The sequence below is a fragment of the Notamacropus eugenii genome, chromosome 2 (genome assembly GCF_028372415.1).
Source record: "Notamacropus eugenii isolate mMacEug1 chromosome 2, mMacEug1.pri_v2, whole genome shotgun sequence".
Lineage (NCBI taxonomy): Eukaryota > Metazoa > Chordata > Mammalia > Diprotodontia > Macropodidae > Notamacropus > Notamacropus eugenii.
This window is the reverse complement of record NC_092873.1, coordinates 164,493,145-164,518,679: the sequence shown is the minus strand read 5'-3', so window position 1 is coordinate 164,518,679 and position 25,535 is coordinate 164,493,145. Positions and strand designations below refer to the sequence as shown.

The 25,535-nt window shown below is 35.4% G+C and overlaps 1 protein-coding gene across 5 annotated transcripts in view; it reads left to right on the top strand.

The window, feature by feature from the left end:
* Nucleotides 1-24,864, top strand: part of MAP3K7 (mitogen-activated protein kinase kinase kinase 7) — a 71,029-nt gene extending 46,165 nt beyond the window's left edge. For 3 of the 5 annotated variants that reach the window (XM_072642840.1, XM_072642838.1, XM_072642842.1), the window contains 5 exons: nt 5,618-5,685; nt 13,526-13,631; nt 20,543-20,604; nt 21,323-21,438; nt 23,970-24,864. In XM_072642840.1, the coding sequence (XP_072498941.1) occupies nt 5,618-5,685; nt 13,526-13,631; nt 20,543-20,604; nt 21,323-21,438; nt 23,970-24,150 (533 nt within the window). In that variant the 3' untranslated portion in view covers nt 24,151-24,864. The remainder of the gene's footprint in view (nt 1-5,617; nt 5,686-13,525; nt 13,632-20,542; nt 20,605-21,322; nt 21,439-23,969) is intronic. The other 2 variants (XM_072642841.1, XM_072642839.1) reach the window with 1 other exon arrangement.
* The last annotated feature ends 671 nt before the right edge of the window (nt 24,865-25,535 follow it).

Genomic DNA, 25,535 nt, shown 5'->3' with positions numbered 1-25,535 from the left:
TCCACATAGCTTATTGCTGCCTCCATAAGTTTGGGGTTGTCGTTGTTTGTCCCTCATTTTCAAAAGGACCAGTGACATCACAGGGTGATTTCTTGGCTTGAGCTTGAATTGGATTTAAGTGAGGCAGAGCTGGACAAAGTCATCAGCCTCACTCCCTCTTCCTGAGTCATCATAATCCAGTGGCTAAACAAAAGTCAAGATGACTGACAATGACCTGGGATGCAGTGGATGACCTTGGCATTTTTGATAGCTGACCAAGCTGTAAGTGCTCTGCTGTGCTTGCTTCAGCTGCTTTGGAACAAATTGTTCTCATCCTCCCATACCTCCAGGGAAAATCTTCACGTGACTTAAGATAACATCCCCCTAAATGACAGGCAGGTTTAAGGCCTGTCAGTTACCCGTAACCTGGTTTGGCCCATCTGCCAAGATGATTTGCCAGGTTGTGCCTGCTGTACATGCTACAGTTTCTTGGAGCCACAGGTGGGAGTTGGGTGAATCAGCTGGACACCAAAGGTGGATGAGTATCCCTGAAAAGGGCTTGGCAAGTCCTCAGAGGTGCTAGTCCTATACATCCCATGTTTCCCAAGTTAGGGATAGATAGAACCTGATTATCTTAAGAAGAGGGGAAGACATGTCTTATCTGAAAGTTCTCAGTTAAGTATTCAGACTTCTTGACTTTGTTTTATTTTTATTTATTGAACTTTTTGTGAGATAGCAAATTTGGGATTTTTCTTAGAGATATATTTTCTTGAGTGTTTTCCAGCCATCAAAGCTTAGGAACTTGAGAGTTGTAATCTCCATGTCTGAGTTAAAGTATATTGTTTAATCCGTTTTTTTATTGAACTGCTTTAAGGTTTTATGACTATTTTAGTCTTCTTGAGTTAGAATTACAAAACTTGGAGATCTTTGTTTACTCAGTTATCTTCTGATTTGTGTGCCATTTTCTATTTCTTTTTTATAACTATTTTGTTGCCCATACCAAATATTCTTTTCTAAGTGACAGTACTTTTTGTTGCCTTAGTTGAAAACATGTTAATAATGAAGTAGAGATTATAGTTGTGAAATAATATTAGTCACAGTAAGAACTGATCCATTGTATCATATCTGCATTATATAATGTTGGGGGATTTTGTTGAGAGAATGAGGGTGACGAAGGAGGAAAGGATTGAGTGGTTTATGATTTTAAAGAGTTCAGAATTTAAGGATTTGGAATGACTTGGCCTTCATTCCACAAACAAGCAACAGGAAGCTAGCCACTTTAAAATATCTATTGTTAAGTAGAAACTGTGTTCAGGTGGACAGTAATGAAACAGGAATGAGTTTAGCTTAACCACTGAGAAACCCAGAATGTTGTTTATGGTTTCTTATGTACTAGACAAGCATAGGCTTGACCAAGCTATTTAGCCCTGTCTTGAATTATATAGTACTGGTTATCTCTTAACAAAGACTAACCAGGAATTCACAGTGCATTTTTAGATTGATAGGAAAAAGGTGGTGGTGTGTTGTTTTTTTTTTTAGCAAAACCAATTGTTACCTCCCAAAGATTTGTTTAAGATGCACGAGTCTTCAGCTATCCATACTATTCTAGTAATAACATTAATTGCCCAGAATTTGTACTCAGATTGATTTCTGTCTTTGGAAAATGTAGCTATTTTTGCAGGGAATTTTATACTTAAACGGTTCTGTTAATGTTATTGTAAGGTCCTGACATTCATACCTCAGGGTTGCATTATTAACTTAATCTAAGACAATCTGTCCCCTCCTCTTTCACTCCTAGCCACTTTTTATAAGCACTTGAAAATTCTCTATCAGTTGTATAGATGAAGGGCTTTTAAGTGCTTTAGTTTAAAAATAAAAAAGAAGTGCAGCAGCACTTTGTCATCTCTTTTCTAATTTCTGAGCCTAAAATAATTGAGTAAAAATCCTGAAGTGATTTAATGTTCTAATGAGTAATATGCTCAACATCTTGTTCTCAGAGAAGTGATAAAATAAATTGTAGATTTCAGTCAGATTGATAACAGGAACCTTTTTGTAAGGTGTTTTGCCTAACTGCTTCCTGTTATCTCTTTTTAAAGTATAGCTTTCCAGGATTTTGAAGAGGTTCTTTAAATTATAGCTGTCTTTATGCATATAAAATGCTTTCAAAACTTAATAATTAGACAACAGGATAGTGTATGTTTTTACATTTTAAATATTAAATTCCATAGTAAGTAAAGGTACACGCCCTCATCTTGTTTAAATTGACAAACCTGGTGCAAAAGAAGGAATGGTTCTGATTTTTTAAATGATATTCAGGATTCTGTTTTTGTTTGCAGTAGAATAGAATCCTACAGTCACTAATGTCTGTTTTTGTAATGATACTTGGAGATGGGGCCAAATGCTTTGTCATTTAGGGAATATTTTGTAGAAAATGCTGCTAATGGAAAAATATGGAAAATTCTGTAAATGCTGCAGGGGGAGATGGTAAGATCTTTAAGATGAAGTTTAGGGGGAGTTTATAAACTAGTTGATAGGAAAGTCTGTGTAAAGTATCTTTAACATTAACAAGGAACTAGAATGTTACCTGGATGATTGCTAGAACATCAAAAGTAAACCTTACTTGATCTTCATTTCTTTCTGCTTCCTAGAGGTTTTATCACAGTTTGAGTACAAGGTAAAGGAGAGCCTAATGGTATTGACCTTAAACTGGACCTCCTGGAAAGCAGTCCTCCACAGGGGGAGTTTTGAGGAAGGGAACAAGAATGTATTGAGCTCTACTGTGTGCCAAGCACTATGCTAAGTGCTTTACATATATCATATCATTGATCTTTCTAAAGTCCATTAGAAGGCAAAGGTCCAAAGTGATACCTTCCTCTAAAAACAGGTTACTTTTATCTGTATTAACACAAAAACTGTCTAAGCACCAAATGGGTATCTGAAGATGCACACAAATTGAAATGTCTAATTCTGAATAATAAGTGATGTAACAGAGCAGTATGAAATGCTGTTAGCATGTGAAGAAAGGTATCCTGAGAGTCTCATCCCAAAGCAGAAATCTGAATAGTCAAAGCGGAGAATGCAAAATCAAGAGCAGAGAGCATCCTATATATTAAAGCAGGTATAGGGAAGCCATTTGAAAGAAAGGTATGGAGTATGAGTGGCAGAAGAGGAAGAGAGGAAAGAAAGTGTTTTGGAAAAGTTTAAAATTATTACCTAGAAAGGTGGGGGAAAGAGGCCTTACTGAGCCAAGAGTACAAGGAATCTGAAACAGCGGTTTTTCAGGTACTTCTGATTCCAATTCCTGAAGCACTGGTCCTTGTAAAGCCTCCTTGTTCATTTTCAACAGCCCAAAGATAAATCAGCTGATTTCAAAAGCCATCTCTTTCTATATGACATTACTGCCCAGAGAATTGGATTCAATGATGTGAGACAGATAGGTCATGAAAATATTTTCCACACCTATCATTTCAGACCATATACTTGGTCTGTCTACTTGGTTTTAAAGTAAAATGTTCTTTGTGATTAACTAAGAAAGCTCTGTTCAGTGGTGACTTCAAAACTAGCCATGGTATTCATATCATTACTGGAGTTATTTATATCATCATTAGAGTTAGTTGATCAGGAACCCATCTACCTCATTCTGCTAGGTTTCTGCTCATTCTTTTACAGTACTTAGTGTAATGTGCATTTAAGGGAACCATACAAAAATGTAAAATTAGTGAGTTGCCAAATTAGTATTCTATAGGGTAAAAAAAATTAGAATCAATCAAAATTTCCTAGGAACAGACCCAGTAATTTTCATTTGAGATAACAGGAGATGGATTATTTTACATTCATATTTCCAAATTATGGCTTAAAGCTTAATATTGGAGCAACAAGTATTTGTTGATTGCAATCCTTTTTTGCTTTGTGTGAACTATTTGCCAGATGGTTTCTGCCATGGTTATGCTAATTGAAATGCATCACCCAGTACTGCTTGCTTTGGCTCTTCCTACTAGCTTGAAAATTCCTCATTTAAAGGCATTCAGTCTTTGACTCTCAGTTCTGCTTCCCCCTATTCCTTCCCCCCCCCCCATCTGAATATTTTAGTTTGTTTTTGTTTTTATTGCAATGATGATCTAATGGTTTGGGGACACATATACTAGGTTCCTTAGATTCACAAATGTTGCTGATGTGAAATGAGAATCCCAGACACTTTTATGAGCCTATTTTATCCAAGCTAATTTTAGAATTGGGTTGTTGAATGAAATGTGTCCAAAATTGTTTTTAGTCATGGACGATATCATTTATGTCCCCAAGAAACATTGAATGGACAGTATTATCATTAATACCATTGTATACTAAGTTTCATCACTAAATACTTTCTTAGAACTAGGTTTTCACATTAAAAAAGCTGAATGCTTTGGGATCTTTGAATGAAAATGCAGATTAATGTAAAGATACTTCTCTTAAGAGTACAGATAAGAATTCAGCTCCATACCACTAGGATTTGAGTTGTCATTTTTAGTTAAATATATTCATGCACAAAAGCATTATTATTCTTAGAGGTTCATTTATATTTGTGTCATATAAGTACTTTGTGATGCTGAGAGCAAGAAGTATATTGAATTATGCCACCAATTAGAGCCTAAGTTGGGGAGATCAGTGTGATGTGTAGGTTACAAAGCACTGAGTATGAATGGTATGTGCTCAGAGGGTTGCAAGTGCTAGAATGAATGTTTCTGAGTGCTGCCCACTAGTAGGAAAGTTACGTAATGCAGCTTTCAAAGTCAAAAGAATGTAGAGCATCGTGTCAGCTGTTACTCAGAGCATTTTGGTGTTTCCTTTTGGACAGCTGATCTCTCATCTTAGGAGATACTATATAAACAATCCTATTCCTAAAAAAAAGTACGTAGTGAAATTATTGCTTAATCCATTCAGTTTTTAAAGGTGTATTTTTCTTTCATCAATTGATAGGATTTTTGATTGCATAACTTTAAAAATCACAGGTTTTTATTTGATAAAGAAAGGGACAGTAGTTGTTGGGCCATATAGGAAAATGAGGGGAAGTTTTTGTTTACAACTAGACAGTTTAAATGTTGTATTCAGTTCAAATTTGTTAAGCACCTACTGTGTGCTGGGTCTTGAATTCTAATTAAAGTTAATATTGAACTAAATATTTGGTTTTAGATATTTCTTAATGTAAGCAAGCAAGATGAGCAAGTGGGGCTTGAAAAAAACAACAAAAAAGACTACAGGTTAAAGCTAGTAGTGTCTTACAGCATGCTTAGCTGTCTTGCATAACGTAAGGTCCTTGAAATAGATGCCGTCATCAGCCCCAGCCCCCAAGCATTAATCCTATTTAAACACATGACAGAAGATGGTGGAAGAGAGAGTAGCAGCTATTCATGTGGTAGGAGTGGTTATTGTGTTAGGGTATACTTTCTGTTGCAGGCCAGCATTTTTTGAGTTAAAACATTGCAGCTGTCTCTTCTCCTTTCCTCTTCTTTTTCTCTCTCCCTTTTTCTTCCTCTGCACCCAAACTGTCATACTTTTTTTTCCACTTTGTTTCTCTCTTTGGATTTATCTAAAGTCAAACTTCCTGCTGTACTCTTGTTTTATTTCTAAATAGATGTGAGTTTTATTTTTTTTTCTCCAGCAGGCAACGGACAGCCAAGGCGTAGATCCATTCAAGACTTGAGTGTTACTGGAACAGAACCCAGTCAGGTAAGACAATTCTTAAGTTCTCTGTCTTTGAAGAATAATAAATGGGAGAAGACTCAAGGATTTTTCTAATCCATTTTGCACAGTTTGTGTTACTTCTTTGACCTGACACTGTGACCAAGTTCTTTTGATCCTGAACTTTAATGCATAGAAAAAAGCTGGAGTTGCAGCATACTTTGACTTGAAGAATATCTTAGGAAGACAGGTACATTAAAGTCCAAGTAAACGCAGAAAAGAAAATAAGTCAAGCTTTATATTTGAAGTATGTTTTTAGTGTTTTACAGCAACTACTAGAGCAGTTTCACTCATAATCTTGATATATATTATTGTTATTTAATAAATTCACTGTCACTCTGTAAGTTGAACCATTGATACTCTTCCTATCTTGTAGCTCAAACAGATTTTGACATTCTGGGAAATCATTGGCATGCCTGGAAGATTCTACATGTTTAATATGGCATCACTTATCAAAACTATATATACATACATGTATGTATAGTTGTAATCCTAAAAAGATTACTTTAAAAACTGAGCACTCTTTAAATTCCTTTATCCAGGTTATGATTTTTATTCTTCATTAATTTTAATGATGTAATTTCATTAATTCACCTTTTCTTCTGTGTTACTACCTAATTACTGTACTTTGCTAGCTGACCCAGGAAGTTGTATTGTTTATGTTGTAATCTCAGCTAAAATAAAGATTCAACTTATTTGACCCAGCTACCTATATATAATTGGAGTTACTTCATGTATATATGAATGGCTCAAAATTTCTGACTTTTTTTCCTTATTTATATTAACTTATTACTCTGCATGTAATTTCATGCCATATTCTGTAGAAATAGTACACTTTGGTCATGGTAGCTTTTTAATTAATTTTTTATTTTGATTAGGCTGATTGTATTCATATAAAATACATCAGAAGTATTAGAAATTCCACTTTACAATCCTAATTTAAAATTCATGTAAATTATTCTTAAGTATTGACTGCCATATGCAACAGAAGCATTTATTTATTGTAAAATATTTTAGTGCCTTTTATTCTAAGATGGTAGTCAATTACTGTTTTCAATTTTATAATGCACTTTAAATGTTGAAGGTACCTTACAATCATTATTGAAGATCTCAGAGCCTCACAACTCACTTAGGTTATGTAAATAATAGGTATACTTAACCTCCATTTTATAACCAGGAAGATTTTTTAAACAGCCTCTAAACTGTTAAGATTGCAAATTTTTTGTCCTTGCTGAAAAAAAAACTTGTTTTTAAAATCACTGTGGTCTACAACAAGATTGCCCAAGATATTTATAATGTGATTTTTTTTCATGTTTTTGGTGAATTTAAAATTTTGTTTCCACATACTTAGCCATTTTGTTCATTGTTAATTTTTTTTATTTTAATGAATCTCAGCTTTCAACTTTCTCCTATTTTCCCATCTCAAATACCACATTTATTAATTACTCACAATTAGTAGCAAATAGTTGGACATCTGGCATCTGCTCGACTTCCTAGAGGCTTGATGATCTCATGCTTTGAAACTTTCTTTACTACTGTCATTGATATCCCAATTATGATCCTCCTTCTAGCCAAGAGTTACTCCTTGTACTAAGAATGTGATGCTTCCTTTCATTCATTTCACAAGGGACTATAATTCTTTTCTTTACAGTAAAGAGTAATGGCATTGCTTTGAATTAGTGCTCTTCTTTCAGCCTTATTAATTTTCCCACTAGTATGTTCTGTGCTAGGGAACATTATGATTGCTTTCTCATTCCTTGATTTTTAATACCTTCAAGTGTGAAGGCATAATATAGCCAAGCCAGAATATATAGAGTGGAAAGTCTATCTTGTTGAGTTGTCATAAACTACTATAAAATTTTCTGTATTTTATTCAGACAAGATGAGCTATTTAAAGTAGGTTGTAGAAACCCCATAACTATAGATTACCTGGGGTGTGTTTTGTAAGTAGACTTTAAGCTGTTCATTTTATAATATAAGCACTAAATATCCTTTCTTCTGCATAATTTTATGTCAAATGAGATTCAAGAAAAATATTCTGGATCCTTATATAGATTATATAAGGGCATTCTGGTGTAGTGGACATAATTGCTAGATATGGAGTTTGAAAAACCCAGATTCAAAACCCATCTCTGATATTTGCTAGCTGTGAGAGAATTCACAAGTCATTTAAGCTATGTTAAGCCTCGGACAACTCTCTGGAACTTATGTCTTCCAAGTTATACGTGATTTGGAACATCAGAAAAGCTGAAAGACATTCCCTCACCCATAGCATCAGAGATCCTTGACTTTTGGACATAGGTAATATTATTATTAAAGAAAAATATCGTATCTTCACAGTATAATTCTTTAGAACCTATTAGACTCCTAGTACTTAGCAACATAGGACTTAGTGATGCAATTCCTATTATCCACAGAGCAGAGAGAAGAAGATGGCTCATTATAATTATCAAAGGAGGGAAATCTGATACAATTAAATTCAGCAAACATTTATTAAGCAACTACATACAAGGCATTATTCTGGGATAACTAATACTGTCTTTTTGTGATAATGGAAATGGAATTTGTCTAATATTCTGTTTCTAGTTTAACCAGTAATATGAGGTATGACTTTAATAAAACCGTTTTTATATAACCTATATTTCTGAAAACTAAAATGTTATCTCAATAACTCTTTCATGTGGAGTAAGAGATGTAGAAAACCCTTATATAAAAATATCCTCAATATGTATAAATAAGGAGTTGATTGAGTCTTCAAAATTCACATTAAAATATTTTTATATTATTTTGATTTATTCAGTATTTGTTGAACATTGTTACAAGCCTGGCATATAGGTAATGTTAACGTTTAGGGACTAAGAGAAATACATGAATCTATCTTCCCACCAAAAAACAATATATATATTTTGGGGGTCGGGGGGTTGGGGAGATAAAAATCATGTAAACAAAATAATTAGAAAACAAGTACAAGATAATAAATAAGATACCCAAAATATCTAATTCTCTTTTAGTGTCCATTAGAACCTTGGCTTCTGACATAAAGTCTCTAGGCTCTTCTAGTCTGCTCCTATTAAAAATTTAGATATTTTTCCAAAGAGATGCATTTTAGTTGTATCATGGACCAAATAAACATAAACAATCTTTTGCAGTCATTCCCCTCACTAATGACAGTGGGAATTGTTTTCTGTCAATCTAGGAATAATCTTTTTGAGCTTTGAAATTGCATTCACGGAGGAAATAAGTTCTATTATCACCTTTTTAATAAGAATACTATAACAAGGTATTGGGGGCATGGACATGATCTTCCAACAACTGTAAATTTACAGGAAGCCAGCTTACTCCACACAGAGGTGAGAGACAACTGCTATAATTTTTTTTTTAAGGTAGTAAATATAACTTTAGGAAAAACAAACTTACTACCTCCACACCCCTTGTGGAATGGTGTTATGATTTTCCAGGGGTCCATTTTTCAGTGAAAATACAGTTGTTTGCTCGGTGGTTTTATTGTTATTGTCAGAGAGCAGTCATCCAACTCTTTCAACATTAGGAGAGGAACTCAAGGTCCTGTCACCTGTGTAGTACTTCTTAGTCTTTAGGGAAGCTTAGAAAACTAGTGGTTCTCTCTCACTGTGTGGAATGTCAAATGAGTACCTGCCTTTTGTAAAGTGAAGAGAAAAAGAAGAGAAGAGGAATAGGCTGAAATCATGGAAGATCCATTATAAATAGCATCTCCTGCTAGTTACGTGTATCCTACCACACCACCAAGTTCATCCTTTGTATCTTGCTCCCTGAATCTATAGCCCTTGTTTTTTCCTTTTCTTGATAAGCAGCTGTCCTAGAAATTTCTCTCCAAGATCTTCCCCTATCCCCTTACCCCTCACAATTCTCCCCAATTTTACCACTTTCCTAATAACTACATTGCTCTGTGACATAAACTGTACACTTCACATTGGTCCAAATATACTGCTGGACCCAATGGGTCCAAAAATTGGCTTCTTTTTTGAGGGGAAGGGGATGTAGCCACTGAAAACCAACACTAATTATAGACCATTTTCAGATCTATACAAGGCAGCTTTACTGTGGGGGCACAGTATAGAATGTTGCCTATATTTAGTCTTTGCATACTTACACATGTACATAGTTTCCTCTCATAGAATGAAGGCTCCTTGAGAGCAGGGATTGTTCTGTTTTGTTTTATTATCTCTGTATCTCCAGCAGCTAGCAGAGTACCTGACATATAGTTGATGATTAATAAATACTTGTTGATCAGTTGATTCATGTAAGTCAGTGTCACAGATAACATTTAAAGTACACTAGATTTTATTGATGTCTGGCACCAAGGACAGCTACATTATAGGTTTTCCTTGTTATACAAAGAAACACATATCTTTTATTGTTTATGAATAATTCTATTCAGTTATTTTCAGTCCTGTCCAACTTTTTATAACTCCATTTGAAGTTTTCTTGGCAAAGATACTGCAGTAGTTTGCCATTCCCTTCTTTAGCTCATTTTACAAATAAGGAAACTGAGACAAACAGAGTTAAGTGACTTGCCCAGGGTCACACAGCTAGTAAGTATCTGAGGCCAGATCTGAACTAAGAGAGATGAGTCTTCCTGACTCCAGGTTTAGGTCTCCATACACTGTTCCACCTAGCTGCACCTGAATAATTGTGTGCTGTAGTTTATTGTTTTATATTTAAAACACATGCAAAAATGAGTGAGAGCAATTTTAAGCTCTCCAGCATTCTGAGATACAATGAGAATTGGTTCAGGTGATTTCATTTTTTTTTTTAAAGAAGTTGTTATATCTCTTCTATTCTGTTCCTGTTCTGCTGTGAAATAAGAAAATTACATAAGAATAGTAAGTTTTCATACTTTCCAGGGTATTTGCCATTGGAGGAAGCTACACGGTAAAATCAGGGTTACTTTTGAGGTTAACATACACTGACTCTTTGATCCTGGGCAGGTCCCTTAAGGTCCCAGGGTCCACAAACAACTCAACTGAAATGTAGAGGAGGGACAAACCTGCATTGGTGGAGAAAATTCCTTGTTGAAGACACAGAATGCTTTAGTTGTAATGTGTAAGTTTATATGAATAAATTACCTGTGTTGCTTTTTCCCCAAAATGGACAAAGTATGACCATGTCATCCAGATTCCAAAATTTTACTGTTTGGTTGACTTGTAATAAAACTGGTATAGTTTTTCTCACTTCCCCCACCACATTATGTGTGATTGGAATGTTCATTGAGTAATCACTTATTGAGCAGCCCAGGAAATCAATATTTAGTGTTATTTTTTTTGCTTGTATACCATTGCATCACAGGAGATACCCATGAGTAGATTCAGAGAATTACAGCTGAAAGGAAATTTAGAGATCATCTTATCCTAACTTGGATGCTACTAGGTGGCACAGTAGACAGAGCACTGGGCCTAGAGTCAGGAGGAACCGAATTCAAATCCAGATTTACATAAATTTACTAGCTATGTGAACTTGAGTAGGTCATTATTTGCCTCAGTTTCCTCCAGTGTATAATGGGGATAGTAATAGCACCTACGTCTCTGGATTTTAAGGATCAAATGCAATAGTGTTTATAAAACAGCACAATACCTGGCACATAGTATGCATTGTATAAATACTAACTATTTTTATTTAGTAAAACCACTCTATTTTACAGATGAGAAAATTGAGGCTTAGAGATGTTAAATTTATTTCAGAAGGTTGCGCATTTCACAAATAGCCAAGCTACTTGAAAAGTCAGCCTAAATATGGAAGCACTAAGCAAAATTTAGTAACTTTTGAAAAATATGTTCCCACTTTTAAAAGTGAGACATAGAAATCAAAAGTCATCTTCCACGTCCTTTAAATAACTCCTGATTCTTTTTATACACCTAGAGATTTGATCTTGGGAAAAGGTACTCTGCTCGATGTCTGCCTGTGCTAAGTACTTCTGCAATTTAACTTTGGTTTAATATTTTTTTGCCACCCTAAACTCCTGTGTAGTATTTCTGTTCTCTGTTAAACACTTGTTGCATTCATTCCCTATAGTAAATCAGATTATCTACCTTATGCGTCAAGTACTCATTTTTTAAATGTTTTAGATGCTTTATAACCTTTTTGAACTATTTTAAATGCTTTGAAGTCTTTGATGTTATGAAAACCACTGATATTTTTCAGTTATTTCCTTTCTTCATTTAAAAAGATCCAAATTTAAGCACACACCAGCTGGATTTTTCAAATTAAAGATTAAACAGATTTCAAATTTATCATTTATAGTACTTGCCTTTCACTTATTTTTAAAATGTAGAAGTTACTGTTCTGAGTTTTGATCTAATTGAAGTTTACTGTTATTTTTCATATAACTCATTAAAGCAGCATTGTGTTATTCATTGAGTAATGTATCTTTTCAATTATACAGAATCATTTGGCAATTTATGGATTGGGGTTTAACTTGTTATAACCTTTCCTGTGGTTTTAAATTAGTAAAGACAAAATTGGGAACTGGTGACAAAAATATCAGCTTCATTCCCTGGTTTCATAGATGTAGGAACTCTAAAGGAGAACAACTGTGTGAGTAATTTGAAAGAGACAGCTCTTGAGGCAGATGAGAGGTTGAAAAAAATTCTTAAGTAGGAATATATATTTTCAAAATGGCCTTAAACTTCAGAAGTGCGATGATTTATGTTAAGTATTGAATGGTAGGATTACTAGCCTTACTAGGCTTGATCACATTTTAAGAGTTCTCTACATCTTCATCCATTTTTTTTTTCCATTGTAATGTTTTCTGAACCTCTTTGTGGGTTTTTTCCCCTTTATTTTGATGAAGCTTACTATCTTATACATTTCACTCATTATCATGGGCCACAAATATTTATTCCTATATTTTTCTCCTCTTTAAAAATCCTGTAGTGTAAATTAGGCTGATTCTCAGTACTTTGGAGCAGTTGCCTGATTTCCCTTAAGTAGAACACTGAAAATAGTACTAGATAGATAGACAGACAGAGAGGCAGACAGACAGACAGATAGATAGGTAGGTAGGTAGGTAGGTGTTAGCATCTGCTGGAAAAGATCAATTATAATTGAATCAATACAACATTCCCTATTAATCACTAAGACCTTCAATAATTTTTTTTTTTTTAAAAAGCTTAGCAGGACTTAGAATCTATTTCAGAATACCTAAACTTGACTTATTTGGAACACTGTTTCAGAGAGGGGTGCCAGAGTAGGAGATGCTACCAGAAATAACTGAATATCTTGGTTTCTTTTTTATTAATTCAAGGTAATATGGTACACTGGTAAGAGCAGGGGTAGGGAGTAGGGGCTCCTGGGTTCTGGTTCTTGCTCTGCCATGCATTCATTACCTTTGTGACTTTGGTCAAATCCATTAACCTGTCAGGCCTCAGTTTTCTCATTTTTAAAATAAGTGATTTGGACCTTTAAAGTCCCTTCCAGTTCTAAATCTGTAGTGCTGTGCGCCTGAGGTAAAACATCGATGACATGCTACTGCATCACAGGTTCTGTGAATAAGTATGCTTTTCTGTTTTAGATTTGCCAGTCTGTTGACTTTTGTGGTGGACCAAAAACCTTATAAATTTCATTTTATTATATTTTCATTTCACCCATCTGGATACTTTTTTGTTTCGATCTATTTTAAACTATTTCACTTGCACACATCAAGCAAAAAAAGAAAAAAAATTATTTTTCATTAGCACTTGTATAACTCAGTATTCAGTCATACTTCTTTATAAAAGTGATTTTACCTGGAATTGCTATGGTATCCTTTTTTCAGAATCAGGGTAATTTTTATTTTTTGTTTCTTCATATACAGGTGAGTAGTAGGTCATCCAGTCCTAGTGTGAGAATGATCACTACCTCAGGACCAACTTCTGAAAAGCCAACAAGGAGCCATCCCTGGACCCCTGATGATTCCACAGGTGACTTGTTGCTTATTTCTCATTTTTAATAGGGTTTATGTAAGGGAGGGCCTCTGTTTTTCATTTATATTCAGTTAATGCTATCAGTCATTTCTTTCATACCTACTCTGTGCCAGGTACTTTGCTAAGAAATGGGGATACAAAAAGAGTCAAATGATAGTCCCTGTCCTCACAGAGCTTACAGTCTAACAAGCAAACACATATTTATCAAAATTAACAGGAAGTAAATGAGAGAGGGGAGACATTAGAATTAAGTGGGGTTAGGAAAGGCTTCCTGTAGAAGTTGGGATTTTAATTGGAATTTAAAGGAAGACAGTAGCACAGATGAGCTGGGAAAGCATTCCAGGACTGGGGGCCCAGAGCCAAGAGATGGAGTGCCTTATTTGTCAGATGGCAAGGAGGCTGGTATCACTGGATCAAAGAGTACATGGCAGGGAGTCAGGTGTAAGAAGACTAGAAATGTGGGAGCTAGTTTATAAAGGGCTTTTAATACCAAGTAGAGCAATTTGTATTTGATCCTGGAGGCAAAAGGGAGCCTCCAGGGTAGTAGGGGATATGATATGATTTGACCTGTGCTTTAGGAAAATCACTATGGTGGCTGCACAGAGGGTGAATTAGAGTGGGGAGAGATGAGACAGGCAGACTCACTAGCAGACTATTGCAGTAGTCCAAGCTTGAGGTGATGAGGGCCTTCACTGGGGTGGCAGAGGCACAGGAAAGAAGGAGGTATATTTGAGAGGTGTTTCAAGGATGAAACCAATAGGCCTGGATTGGATATGGGGGTGAGAGATAGTGAGGGGTGGAGGATCATTCCTAGGTTGTAAGCCTGAAAGAGGTTGGTGTTGCCCTCTGAAATAATAGTGAAGGTATGAGAAAGGGAGAGTTTTAGAGGGAAAGATGAATGTCAGTTAATAGAATTTTTACAAAGGCAAGATAATATTTAAATTGTTCAGCCAGCAGTTTCATATACCTCAGCAGTAGGTTAAAGGGAAAACTGGATTTATGAACACAGGCTTGTTCTGTATTTTTATTTTCCTAAGTTTGGGTATTTTTCCTGATATGAGGCATATAATTTGAGAAAGAGGTGTTGGGTAGTGGTTGGGTGTTTTTTTTGTTTTTGTAATTGGATTTGGTTTGGTTTCCAGTAAAAGAAATACCATTCAGATTAATATGTGTGTGTGGTTTTTCCTTTCTCATCACTCTTCTGCTTGATGGCACTAGAGAACCAGGATAGTTTAACTAGCTACTTTATATGGTAAATTAATATAGTATGGGGGAGGAAATCATCTTGACCTTTACCTGCAAGGCTATTAAATTAAATGGTGTCTTGGATAGAATGCTGAAGTTGGAGTCAGGAAGACTTATATTCAAATCCTGCCACTGATACTTACCGGGCTGTATAACTGTAGGAAAGTCCCTTAACCTCTGAGCCTGTTTCTCTTATCTGTAAAGAGAGGGTGTTGGCCTTTAAAGTACCTTCCAGTTCAGTTAAAGTTCATCCAGTTCAGGATGGTTGCAATCCTACAGTGTAACCAAAAAAAAAAAATCCCGTCACTTCCCTTTCATGGTCAAGAATCTTGAAGCCTTTCCAATCCAAAGGAGGTAACTAATTTAATACGGTGTGAGATATATATTTTACAAAATTTACTCCTTATAGGCTACAGGAAGTCCTGTCCTATAGCGAACATATTCACAAATATAGGCTTTAAAATCAGCATGTCACATTGGATTTCAGAATGATGAAGTAGCTTCATTAAAAAAACAACTCTAAAATCTTATCACAGCCACAATTGTGGCCTAAGGCAAAGAAGACACGTTTTAGCATGCTCTGGTGTGTCGTTATCAGCATCCTCTTAAGGGAAGAACAGTAATAAGAATCTGAATGTCCCTTCACCACGGAGTTCTGTACAGTTTTCAAAACACTTGGATGTACACTGGTAGCTGTCATGTCTAGTAAGGAAACACCAGCAGCTGAAGTGGCACATAGCGGGAATCCTACCTGAGGTGGAATTCCATCTGCCACTTTCTTCTATCTGGATGACCTCAGGCAGGCCCCTCTCCCTCTTTAAGCCTCAGTTTCCTCACCTTTAAAATGAAAGGATTAAACCGCATGACCATCACTTGCAGCCTGAAATCTGTGGGCATAAGTGTCCTTAGAGAAGTTAGACCATTTGAAAATTTATGCAAGACTTAGCGTATTTTTTGTAAGTGATAAATGGGAATTTGCAAGTCACAAGCACATTCCCATTCATCTTTACAGAAGTAAACCACTATCTATATATGGTAATAGATATTTGGCATGCTTTAGTTATGTTTATAATTTAGTTAAAACTGAACTGGGCCACCTCTCTTCCCATGTGTGTCATGTAGGATAGTACTATATTTAGTAGTGGGCGTGTTCACTGGTTTTAGTTACTTTAAATTTAGTGGTACTTCTTCAATCCTAGCACAGCCCAAGATGGTCCAATACATTTACCACTAACTACATGTGCCAAATATATCACCAACCTATGGCAAAGTGATGCTCCGTCAACCTCCAGCAATGGTAGAAAAACTAGAAAGCGTGGTTTTCACGTGGTAAAATAGATGTGTGCATTCGAAAATTCTAGTTCTTCCTGCTTGGTTCCTCAGACCTCAGATAAAGAGGGCTTTTCCCTTTACTATCAGTATATATTTCTCTTATAAGAGCCAAGACCTAGGAGCAGGTAAATTAAGGCTCTGCATAGAATTCAACACATAATACCTCATAAATTTTAATAGAACTTTTTATAAAGACTTGTTTTACATACCAGAAAATACCACTCAGTAACACACACAAAGTTATGTGACGTAAGTTATATTTAATACAGTTGAGTTTCAGAAGTTACCCCAATGGAAGGCAGAAAATCTGCAATTTTCAGTCCTTGTCCAGAGCTTACAAATTTTTTGTCCTGCAGCACTGACCTTTGCTCCCAGTTTTGACATCCAACTTAACCTTGTCTCCCTTCCCATCCTGAACCAACACTCAACTTGACAAGCATGTGGCAGATCACAAAACTTATATTAAAGTGTTAGAATTCTACTGGACAAAAGTAACCTCGCTCTTATTTTTTTTTCTATTTTATGTCTTTTTTGCCCGTCCACTCTTGCCCATGGTATCAAGATAACCGATGGTAATCAAAAATCTAACTTAGGTCAGAAAAAATTAAATTTCGGTAGTATCAGTTACATTGCCATTGTCTTGTTGATATTTTATAATCGTGCTATTACAACCTTTTTTTGGTCAGTATTGTCAAACAATAAGTAAATATTGTAAAATCTTATGAATTCAGAATGCTAACTTGGAATTTGTAATTGTTCACAGTGTTAAAGTTTGCCTCTATAAAGACAGGGCTTATATGCCAAATTAATTGTATAAATAAGATGGTACATCAGGAATAGGGAAACCTTTTTTTTTTAATTGAGGGACATTGACTTCAGGGAAAATGGCAAGTCACAGAAGTAAAAAATTTACTAGGTTATTTTTACAAATGAGAAACATTTGCTTTTCCATTTAAGAAGGGGGAACATACAACTCTTTGATAAATGCAGCAACTAAAGAACCCTCATTAGGTTGGAGAGAGTAGAAGAAAGAAAGTGAGAAAGAGATACACAAAAAAAGAGTGGAAGACATTTCTGATATTGAGATGAAAAGACATAAAGAAAAATATGTTCATCACTCCCTTAGGCATTTTAGTTAACGCAGAAGTACAAAACATAATCCCTAAGTTAAAATGCATTTGGGGGGACCAAGAGTATGGTATGATGATGTACAATTAGGTGTTAATGCTATAACATAGACTGTAAGTGCTAGGATTCAGAGAAAGGGAAGTATCAGTGAAAGCTAAAGGAGAACTAAAGTAACAGCACAGAGATAAAAATGATAGGTTTCGTTTAAGTACTTACTATCTGCAGAGCCCTGTGTCATATATGTACTGAAAGAGATGTTAGGTTTAAGGAGCTGTAGTACACAATATGATATGAAAAATACATTAGTAGCCAAACAAGTTGTTCCCTGAGGTCTGAGTGAAATGAGAGACCAGGATTTAGGGAAGGCCTTCATACTTGAAAGTCAGGAGGGAGTGAGATCCAGGTTGTGGGTTGCAGAATTTGTGGTAGTGAGGAGGAAGGATGCCTCTTCTCTTGCCACAGGAAAGAATGAATGTGAAGAGCCTGAGGTTTGGGGAATGGAGAAGAGCTGAGGAAGTTTATATTAGACTGTGCCAGCATTCTCAGTGAACAGCTTTGATTGCTGCTGTAAATATGGAAGGTGAAGACTTGGGAGGGGTTTGAGGGCAGCAGGAGGTGGGAAGTTCAAAATAACGGGTAGGGAGTCAGATAAAGATAGAAAGGTTCCCACTGGAGTTTATGTACCAGTAAGTTTTTAAGTCAGCCTCATTTCTGGACTTAATTTCTCCAGGGAAGCTCAGAAAGCCCTGAACAAAAGCACAAACCAAAATGTACAAGGAGGGTAACCCAGAGAAGAAGTTTTTCACATCAGCATGACATGTGATTTTGTGGTTGTAGCCACTAAAACGTTAAATTATTTGGTAATGTGATCATGGCGAGGCATGGAGGTGATTAAAGCCAAGTAGGAATGATAAAATGAAAGAGAGAGTGAAGGGATCCCAGAAGGCATGGTAAGCAGTAGATTGTGTGCCTAAGGGAATGGTCAAGGTGTCAGGATAAGATGAGAGTGAAATTTAAAAGTTCAGACCCTGCAAAGTGGAATAATTCACCTAGTGAGTGATGTCTAATGTTTGACCAAGCCAGTTTCACCAAAATGAGGTAAGAAAGGTTGTTAATATTGAAAAGATTGAAAAATGTTGTGATTGGAGGGATCATGATATGAATACTACAGTCCCTGAGGATGGCAATGAATGGATGGGAAAGGAAAACCTTAAGCCAGCTACTAAAATCATTGAGAGAATTGGTAGGGTGACTTGGAGGTAGGCAGATTACAAAATCAAAGGTGAGGAGAAAGACTGAGGAAGAGAGCCTGGTAGAGTAGAGGGTACAAGTTGGAGAGTGAGTAATAAATTAAATTGACTATGTATGTAGAGCAGAACCAGATCACAAACAGTTTCAAAAGGCAGACAGGAATTTAGACTTGCTGAAGTAGGCAGTTCATGGAATAATGTAACTACTATTGGGATAGTTTGTTAGGGATTGGGATAAGAATTGAACCAGTGATTTCAGTAGTATTGGGAATCCCAAGTGAGAAAATATCCCTCTACCAGTGCCGGTGGGCAACTCAGAGTCTAAATTGCCCAAAGCAGAGGTATTCAGACTCTCTTCTCTATGATGTCCACAAAACTTCCAGTGCTCCCAGAAACAGACTAAAATGTAATCAGGGAGTATTTAAAAATATAACAATGTTCATTTGTGGTTTTCTAAATCAATATGTGGTCAGCAGAGATCCATTTTCTCTTTGAGTTTGATATCGCTGACCTAGAGCACTGGGTATCAAATGACTTGCACAGGGTCACACAGCCAGACTGGGTCAGAAGCTTACAGCCACTGTGTCTTTCTGACTGGTTGTTGTATTACTGAAAACTAAACATGTTTTGCTTGTACAACTGTAGGCGTAATTGAAATACTTCTTGCCCAACAGGAAGGCAAATCAGCCAGTTGAAACTGAGCTCTAAGTCTCAAGTTCCCCATGCCTGGGCTAAATATGTTAAGTAGATATTCAAAACAACTGTTTGGTTCAAGTACTAAAGCATTTTAGAAACACATACTAATTATTCATATCTTTTTATTAAAGCAACTTTCTTGGAGACCGCTTAGCTCATTTCTACAGACTGGGGTGTACATAAAAGGAATAAAATGCCTTTTTTTTAAAAGGACTTAATAAATTTAGGCCAATTCAGACAGGCTTTCTTTACCTTCAGTTTCCCTTCTCCTACCCTTATTTTTCCCTGCTTCCCCCAGCTTAGTCTGATTTTGGTAGTTTTTTTCCTTATTTGCTAAAATCTTTTTTAAAAATATAAATTTTTGTGTTTATTATAAACTTAAACATCAAAAACATAAATATTTCAATATACAAAGAACAAAAAAGTGGATTTCATATGAAACCTGTAAAAGGATTTATCACACTAAAGAACTCTTAGGGTACTAGAGAGGCAAGATGGAACACAGTAGGAAGCAGCAAACCAGGTCACTGAGCCATGAACCTGTCTGTGTAGATTGAATACTGTGTCTCAACGGGCTTTGTCTTCATTTCTAGCATTCCTTGGGTAGTACTAATCAGTAAAGTACTTTCAGCCCACCATTTTGTCCTCTGGTAACAACTAAGGAAGAATAATGGGAAATGCATTCAAAATTTCTAATGTACATTCTAACTGTTGTAGCAGAACTGACTGGAGGATTAATACAGCCAAATTAGCCTGTTAGTTCACTGTGTAAGGCCCAGCCATAAGACTGATATAAAGAGGAAGTGAGGGGAGACAGGATTTGGCTAGGTAGGACTTGTTTGGACCAGAGTTTAAAGCATCCAGTTGTCAAGTCTCTGCCAAAAGGGAGACTCTTTGATTAAAAAAAATTGTGTTTCATTTTGTGAAGTTCATTCTTGTGAGTTGTTTCATTTTGGTGTGATGGTCCCAGGCTGTTTTAATAGTGTTGTAGTTGTCAGCCAACTTAATGCTAAGGTATCAGGGCATGGTTTTAAGAAAAACATCTGATAAATCTCCATCTCCTGTTACTTAGCATTTATACCAGCACTTTATTGGCCATTCTGTAATGGCCGGGTGTTTTTATTTATAATCATTTTGGATAATTATTATTACATTACTTCATGTGGAACATTATAAAATGCTAAACACACTTCTCAGTTTCTTTATGTAATTATCTCTGTCATAAAGTTTTTAAAAATGTGAATGCTTGAATTCTAGATACTAATGGATCAGATAACTCCATCCCAATGGCCTACCTTACACTGGATCACCAACTGCAGGTAACATGTTTCCTTGCTGAATACTCTTTAACTTTAACTCAATACTTTTACTAAAAACAAAATTCTCTTTAGAAATGACAACTGTTCTCTTTAAAGATGACAGCTGGCCTGTTTTTGCTTTTGAATAAAGTTACAGCAAATTACTTTTTTCATTTGAGTGATCAAATGAGAAATGTTTAGATTGATATGTTCTTACATTTCATTATTCATTTTAAGGGACTGTTATATCTTTATTCACAACTCTTTAACATACCATTTTTATTCTTTAAGATCAGAACATTAAACATAGCAGTTATGTGAGTTACTTCTTTATTATTTGACATACTGCAATCCATTTTGATGTTAATGGTGGCTGAATATATAAATAATAACAAGGTTCAGTGCCTCTGCATGTGATTATGTGAGCTATAAACATCTTTTGGTATAATACAAATAATTTGGCAACCTGAAATTTAATACCCTTAGCTAAGAGAGCTTTAGTCATGGTTCTATGTAACAAAGAAAGCGTTAAAACAGCAAGTGTAAATTTAAGTTCTGAGTTAACCCTGGCAGGAGTACCCTGAGATTTTCCAGGACATGGTTTAGCACTTATTTTTAAAAGCTCACTGGTTTGTGCAACCTGGTACTGGATAAATATATTACAGTCACAGTCCAACTAGCTAGATTAGATAATGAGATTTCATTTGATTATGTTTTAACATGTCTGATTTATTTTCAGCCACTAGCACCGTGCCCAAACTCCAAAGAATCCATGGCTGTGTTTGAGCAGCATTGTAAAATGGCCCAAGAATATATGAAAGTTCAAACAGAAATAGCATTACTTTTGCAGAGAAAGTAAGTAAACTCTTCATCAACCCTGTCAATTTTCATGCAGTAGAAATTTTTAAAGTATGTTGAAAGTTTAGGGTAATATTTTTTGCAAAAATGAAGATTAACATGTCTTCAGAATTAATAACTGTGTTCCTAACCTCAGTCCCTCACTGATACTCCTATTCCAAAGTTTAGATTGACTGCTGAGTACTTGCAGGGGTTATTGTATCTCTGAATGAGCCCTTTGGATTGCTCATACATACATACATATGAATACATACACATACATACATACACACACACACACACACACAACATTTTAGTACTAAAGGAGATGGATCCATGCTAGTACAACTCTTGTTTCCTCCACTTAAAACTTTTAAAGGTAAAATGCTACTGAATGACTTAATCACACAAAAAGGTTTTCTCATGTAAGTAAACTATTTCTAGTGACTCATACTTATTATTTTATTATTAGTAGTAGGATGATGATGATTTTTAGGACCAGATTTGCGATTTTATTGCATTAGAAAACCCCTAGGGAGGAAATTGCTTCTTCTAATGCAGATCAGTATCTGCACTGTGATTTTATAGTTTTAGAAGAATGCATAGGGCAGTGCTGTCAAAAGAGTGACCTATACATAAAGATCCCTGAGAGTGCACATTGACTTAGAAAATTATTAACATTGTCTATGTTTTGTTATCTTTTTTATTTTGTTAAATATTTCCCAGTTATATTTTAATCTGGTTTGGGTCTCTTCTCAAGAGTGTTGTGGGCTCTATGTTGGACCCCTCTGGCCTATGGTTCTCAGAAGTTAAATGACTTCCCCAGATAGCACAGCCTGTGTGAGTCATAGGCAAGATTTTTTAACACAGGTGTTCCTGACTCCATAATCATTATCTCTATACACTATGCTGCAGTGCCTCTAATTAATTCTATTATTTTAGAAGTGTAATATTCACAAAAATGTTTTATTAAAAAAACAACCCTCCAACGTACATTTGGGAAAGTCATATTATTCTGAAATTACAACATGCCCATAAGTATACTTGTTCAACTCAAATCAAGTTCAATTCTTACATTCTTTTTATTTTGTACTTTTATTCCATTTTAGACATTTCTGAAATTGTACTCCTTTTAGTCTTTAACTTGACCCTCAGGAAATGCATATTTATCATGACCAAATTAAGTGCTGATGGTGGTCACTAAAATAAAATCCCAGAAGAAGAAATATTATCTGAAGAAATATGCTAATAGTGTTGTCTCAATTTTAGTGTAGGAATGAACTGAAAATTGAAGGATACTATCGCAATGAAGCGAAGTAACTTGTTACGAGTTACTTGTTATAACTTTTTATTTTGAAGATTGGGCCGCTCTGAATTTGATAAATTGTTATTTATTACCCACTGGCATACTAAACTGGTGTAGTTGTTATAGGAAAAATATTTGAACAAAGTATTGCCAACTAAAGGTGGGACTTAGATACAAGGTGAACCATTCTAGAAATTTTAATTCAAGATAATGAAACTGTTGGCACTTGTGATGTTTTTTGTTGACACTTTTAAGTTACCAAATTAAGCAAATTTTTCATGCAAAGGGAAACATTGAGAAAAATTCTCAACAAGGAAGGCAAGATATTTTACCAGGTTTAAATACTTGATATTTTCATTTTACATTCTTTTTTAAAAAACTTATTTTATCTGAGAATTTTATAGTAATTGTTTTCCCCACCAAGTCCATTTTTGACATACTCATTTTATAAGTTAACACTAAAGTTCCTCAGTTTTAGAAAGATTTCCATAAGTACAAGCTCCCGAGGCTCAGGCTCTGTCAAGGTCTATGATTAGGTCTTTTCTGAAAATATATACAGAATCAAGTAATATAATCCAAATGTGTTATTATGGGGAGGCTTACATGTAATAATCCAAAGTATGCCCAGTGTTTCCAGCAAAGTAGCATATTCTAAAACAGGAAAGGGATTTATGTTAGATAGCATCTATTCCAATTAAATGGCTGTCACTGTCTTATCTACATCTTTGGCTGAGCTGCACATAGTTAAATATGATCGTGACTTCATAGTATGAATATCGAAGTAGAGTTTATATGATAAAACCAAGCACCCTATTCTCCTTACCCCCTTTCCCCAGCCAGTCTTTCCCCGTCTGGATAAAAAGGACATAGGAAGTAGTAAGGTGGATCAGATACGATATTCTGATTTTTGTTACCGCTTTAGTTTGTTGTGCCTTACTTTCATCATCTCTAAATCCTGTAATTGTAAGAGCGTAGTTATTTAAGAAAGATCATGTTATCTATGTAGTTATATTGGAATTATGAAATGATACAATAATTTTAGAAGATACTTTCTGTCCCACTACATTATGATTATGTTATCTGAACAGTCTGCTTGACATACGTAATGATGGGCCAGAATTAAAATTTTAATTGCTTGAACTACCAGTTAGCAACAAATACTATATAAATTCTTTCATAATTAACATTTCATTCATTATTAACATTTCATAATTAACATTTTATTATGTGTTATAATTTTTAGGCAAGAACTAGTAGCAGAACTGGACCAGGATGAAAAAGACCAGCAGAATACATCTCGTCTGGTTCAAGAACATAAAAAGCTTTTAGATGAAAACAAAAGTCTTTCCACATACTACCAGCAATGTAAAAAACAATTAGAGGTCATCAGGAGTCAACAGCAAAAGCGACAAGGCACTTCATGATTCCCTGGGACCTTGGATTTGAAAATCATGCACAGAAAGACTCTTTTTTGATGGGGGAGGGGAACATTAATACTTATAATTCATGAGTGTTGGCGTCTTGATGTGTTCTGAATGCCTACTCCCTGTATTTGCTGCATTTGTTACATCATTTATTCTTCTGGTGGACATGCAGTTCAACAGTCCTATTGAATAACATGGGATATCCATGACTTGAATAAGCAGCAGAACTTAGCATTAAGGCAGATACAGTGAACCATGACTGTGCATGCATGCTTATTGTGTCAAGGCTAGCCTGACGGAAAGAGGAAGTGGGTTAAAATGGCTGCTATATGCAAGAGCTTCTTGGTTTTAGTATTAGGATGTTACCTCAGTAAGAACAAAACAAAAACTTGGAGAATAGTTTTGTTCTTGTATCTCATCTCAAGCAAATTCAAAATATCACTTTTAGATGAAAAGAAGCATGTCCCGAATTTAAAGACAAAGTGCTATCCCCAAATAATTGGTGATACGTTGCAGAGACATTTGACCCATAGAGATGATGTAAAATGGAAGGTAATGTGATGCCAACAACCCTGCCTTAGTGATTTCCTTCCATAAGACTTTTGGAGATAAGTAAGCAGCTATTGCTTCATTTTAGAAAAATTGCAGTTTAGCCTTGTATTATTGAACTGCAATTTGATGGCGATACAGTAAATAATATGTCTCTTTTTTAAATGTTTTTAAATAAGTATGATTGTTTGTATGCATGGGTTGAAACCTTAGAACTTCTGTGCCTCTTATATCTCTTAAATGAAACTAAAAGGCTAATGAAAATGATCCATCTTAAATGATCATTCCTTCCACAGTATTATTTGCCTGGTTTTATACTATATATATATATATATATATATATACAAAAAACTGTGGGAAAAAAAGCAGGATTCCTCACAGATGCAATGAGTTGTTCTAACTTGAAAGACTTGGATATGGTAAAGAAAAGGAATCCATTAAATAAGAACTAAAAGCTAGAAAATCGGGAGGGTCAAGTCAGTAAGTAAGACCAAACATCCTCAAGCACTCCGTATTCCAGTGATGTGAGGAATGCCTGCTCCAAGCAAGCCTATCCTAGAGTGAATGCCTGCTACCTGCCTCTTTGCCTGAAGAGAAAAGGAGCCACACTTCATCGGCTAGAAATGGAATGAGAGAGAGAGAGAGAGTGTGTGTGTGTGTGTGTGTGTGTGTGTGTGTGTGTGTGTGTGTGTGTGTGTGTGTGTGTGTGTCCTTCATTGCCCACAATCATGTGGATAGAAATAACTTTAAAGTAGTAATAAAAGATCATGAAGCACTTAGAATTTCTATAGCCTAGTAATATCTTTTCATCTGGCATAAAGTCAGTCCCAATGGCT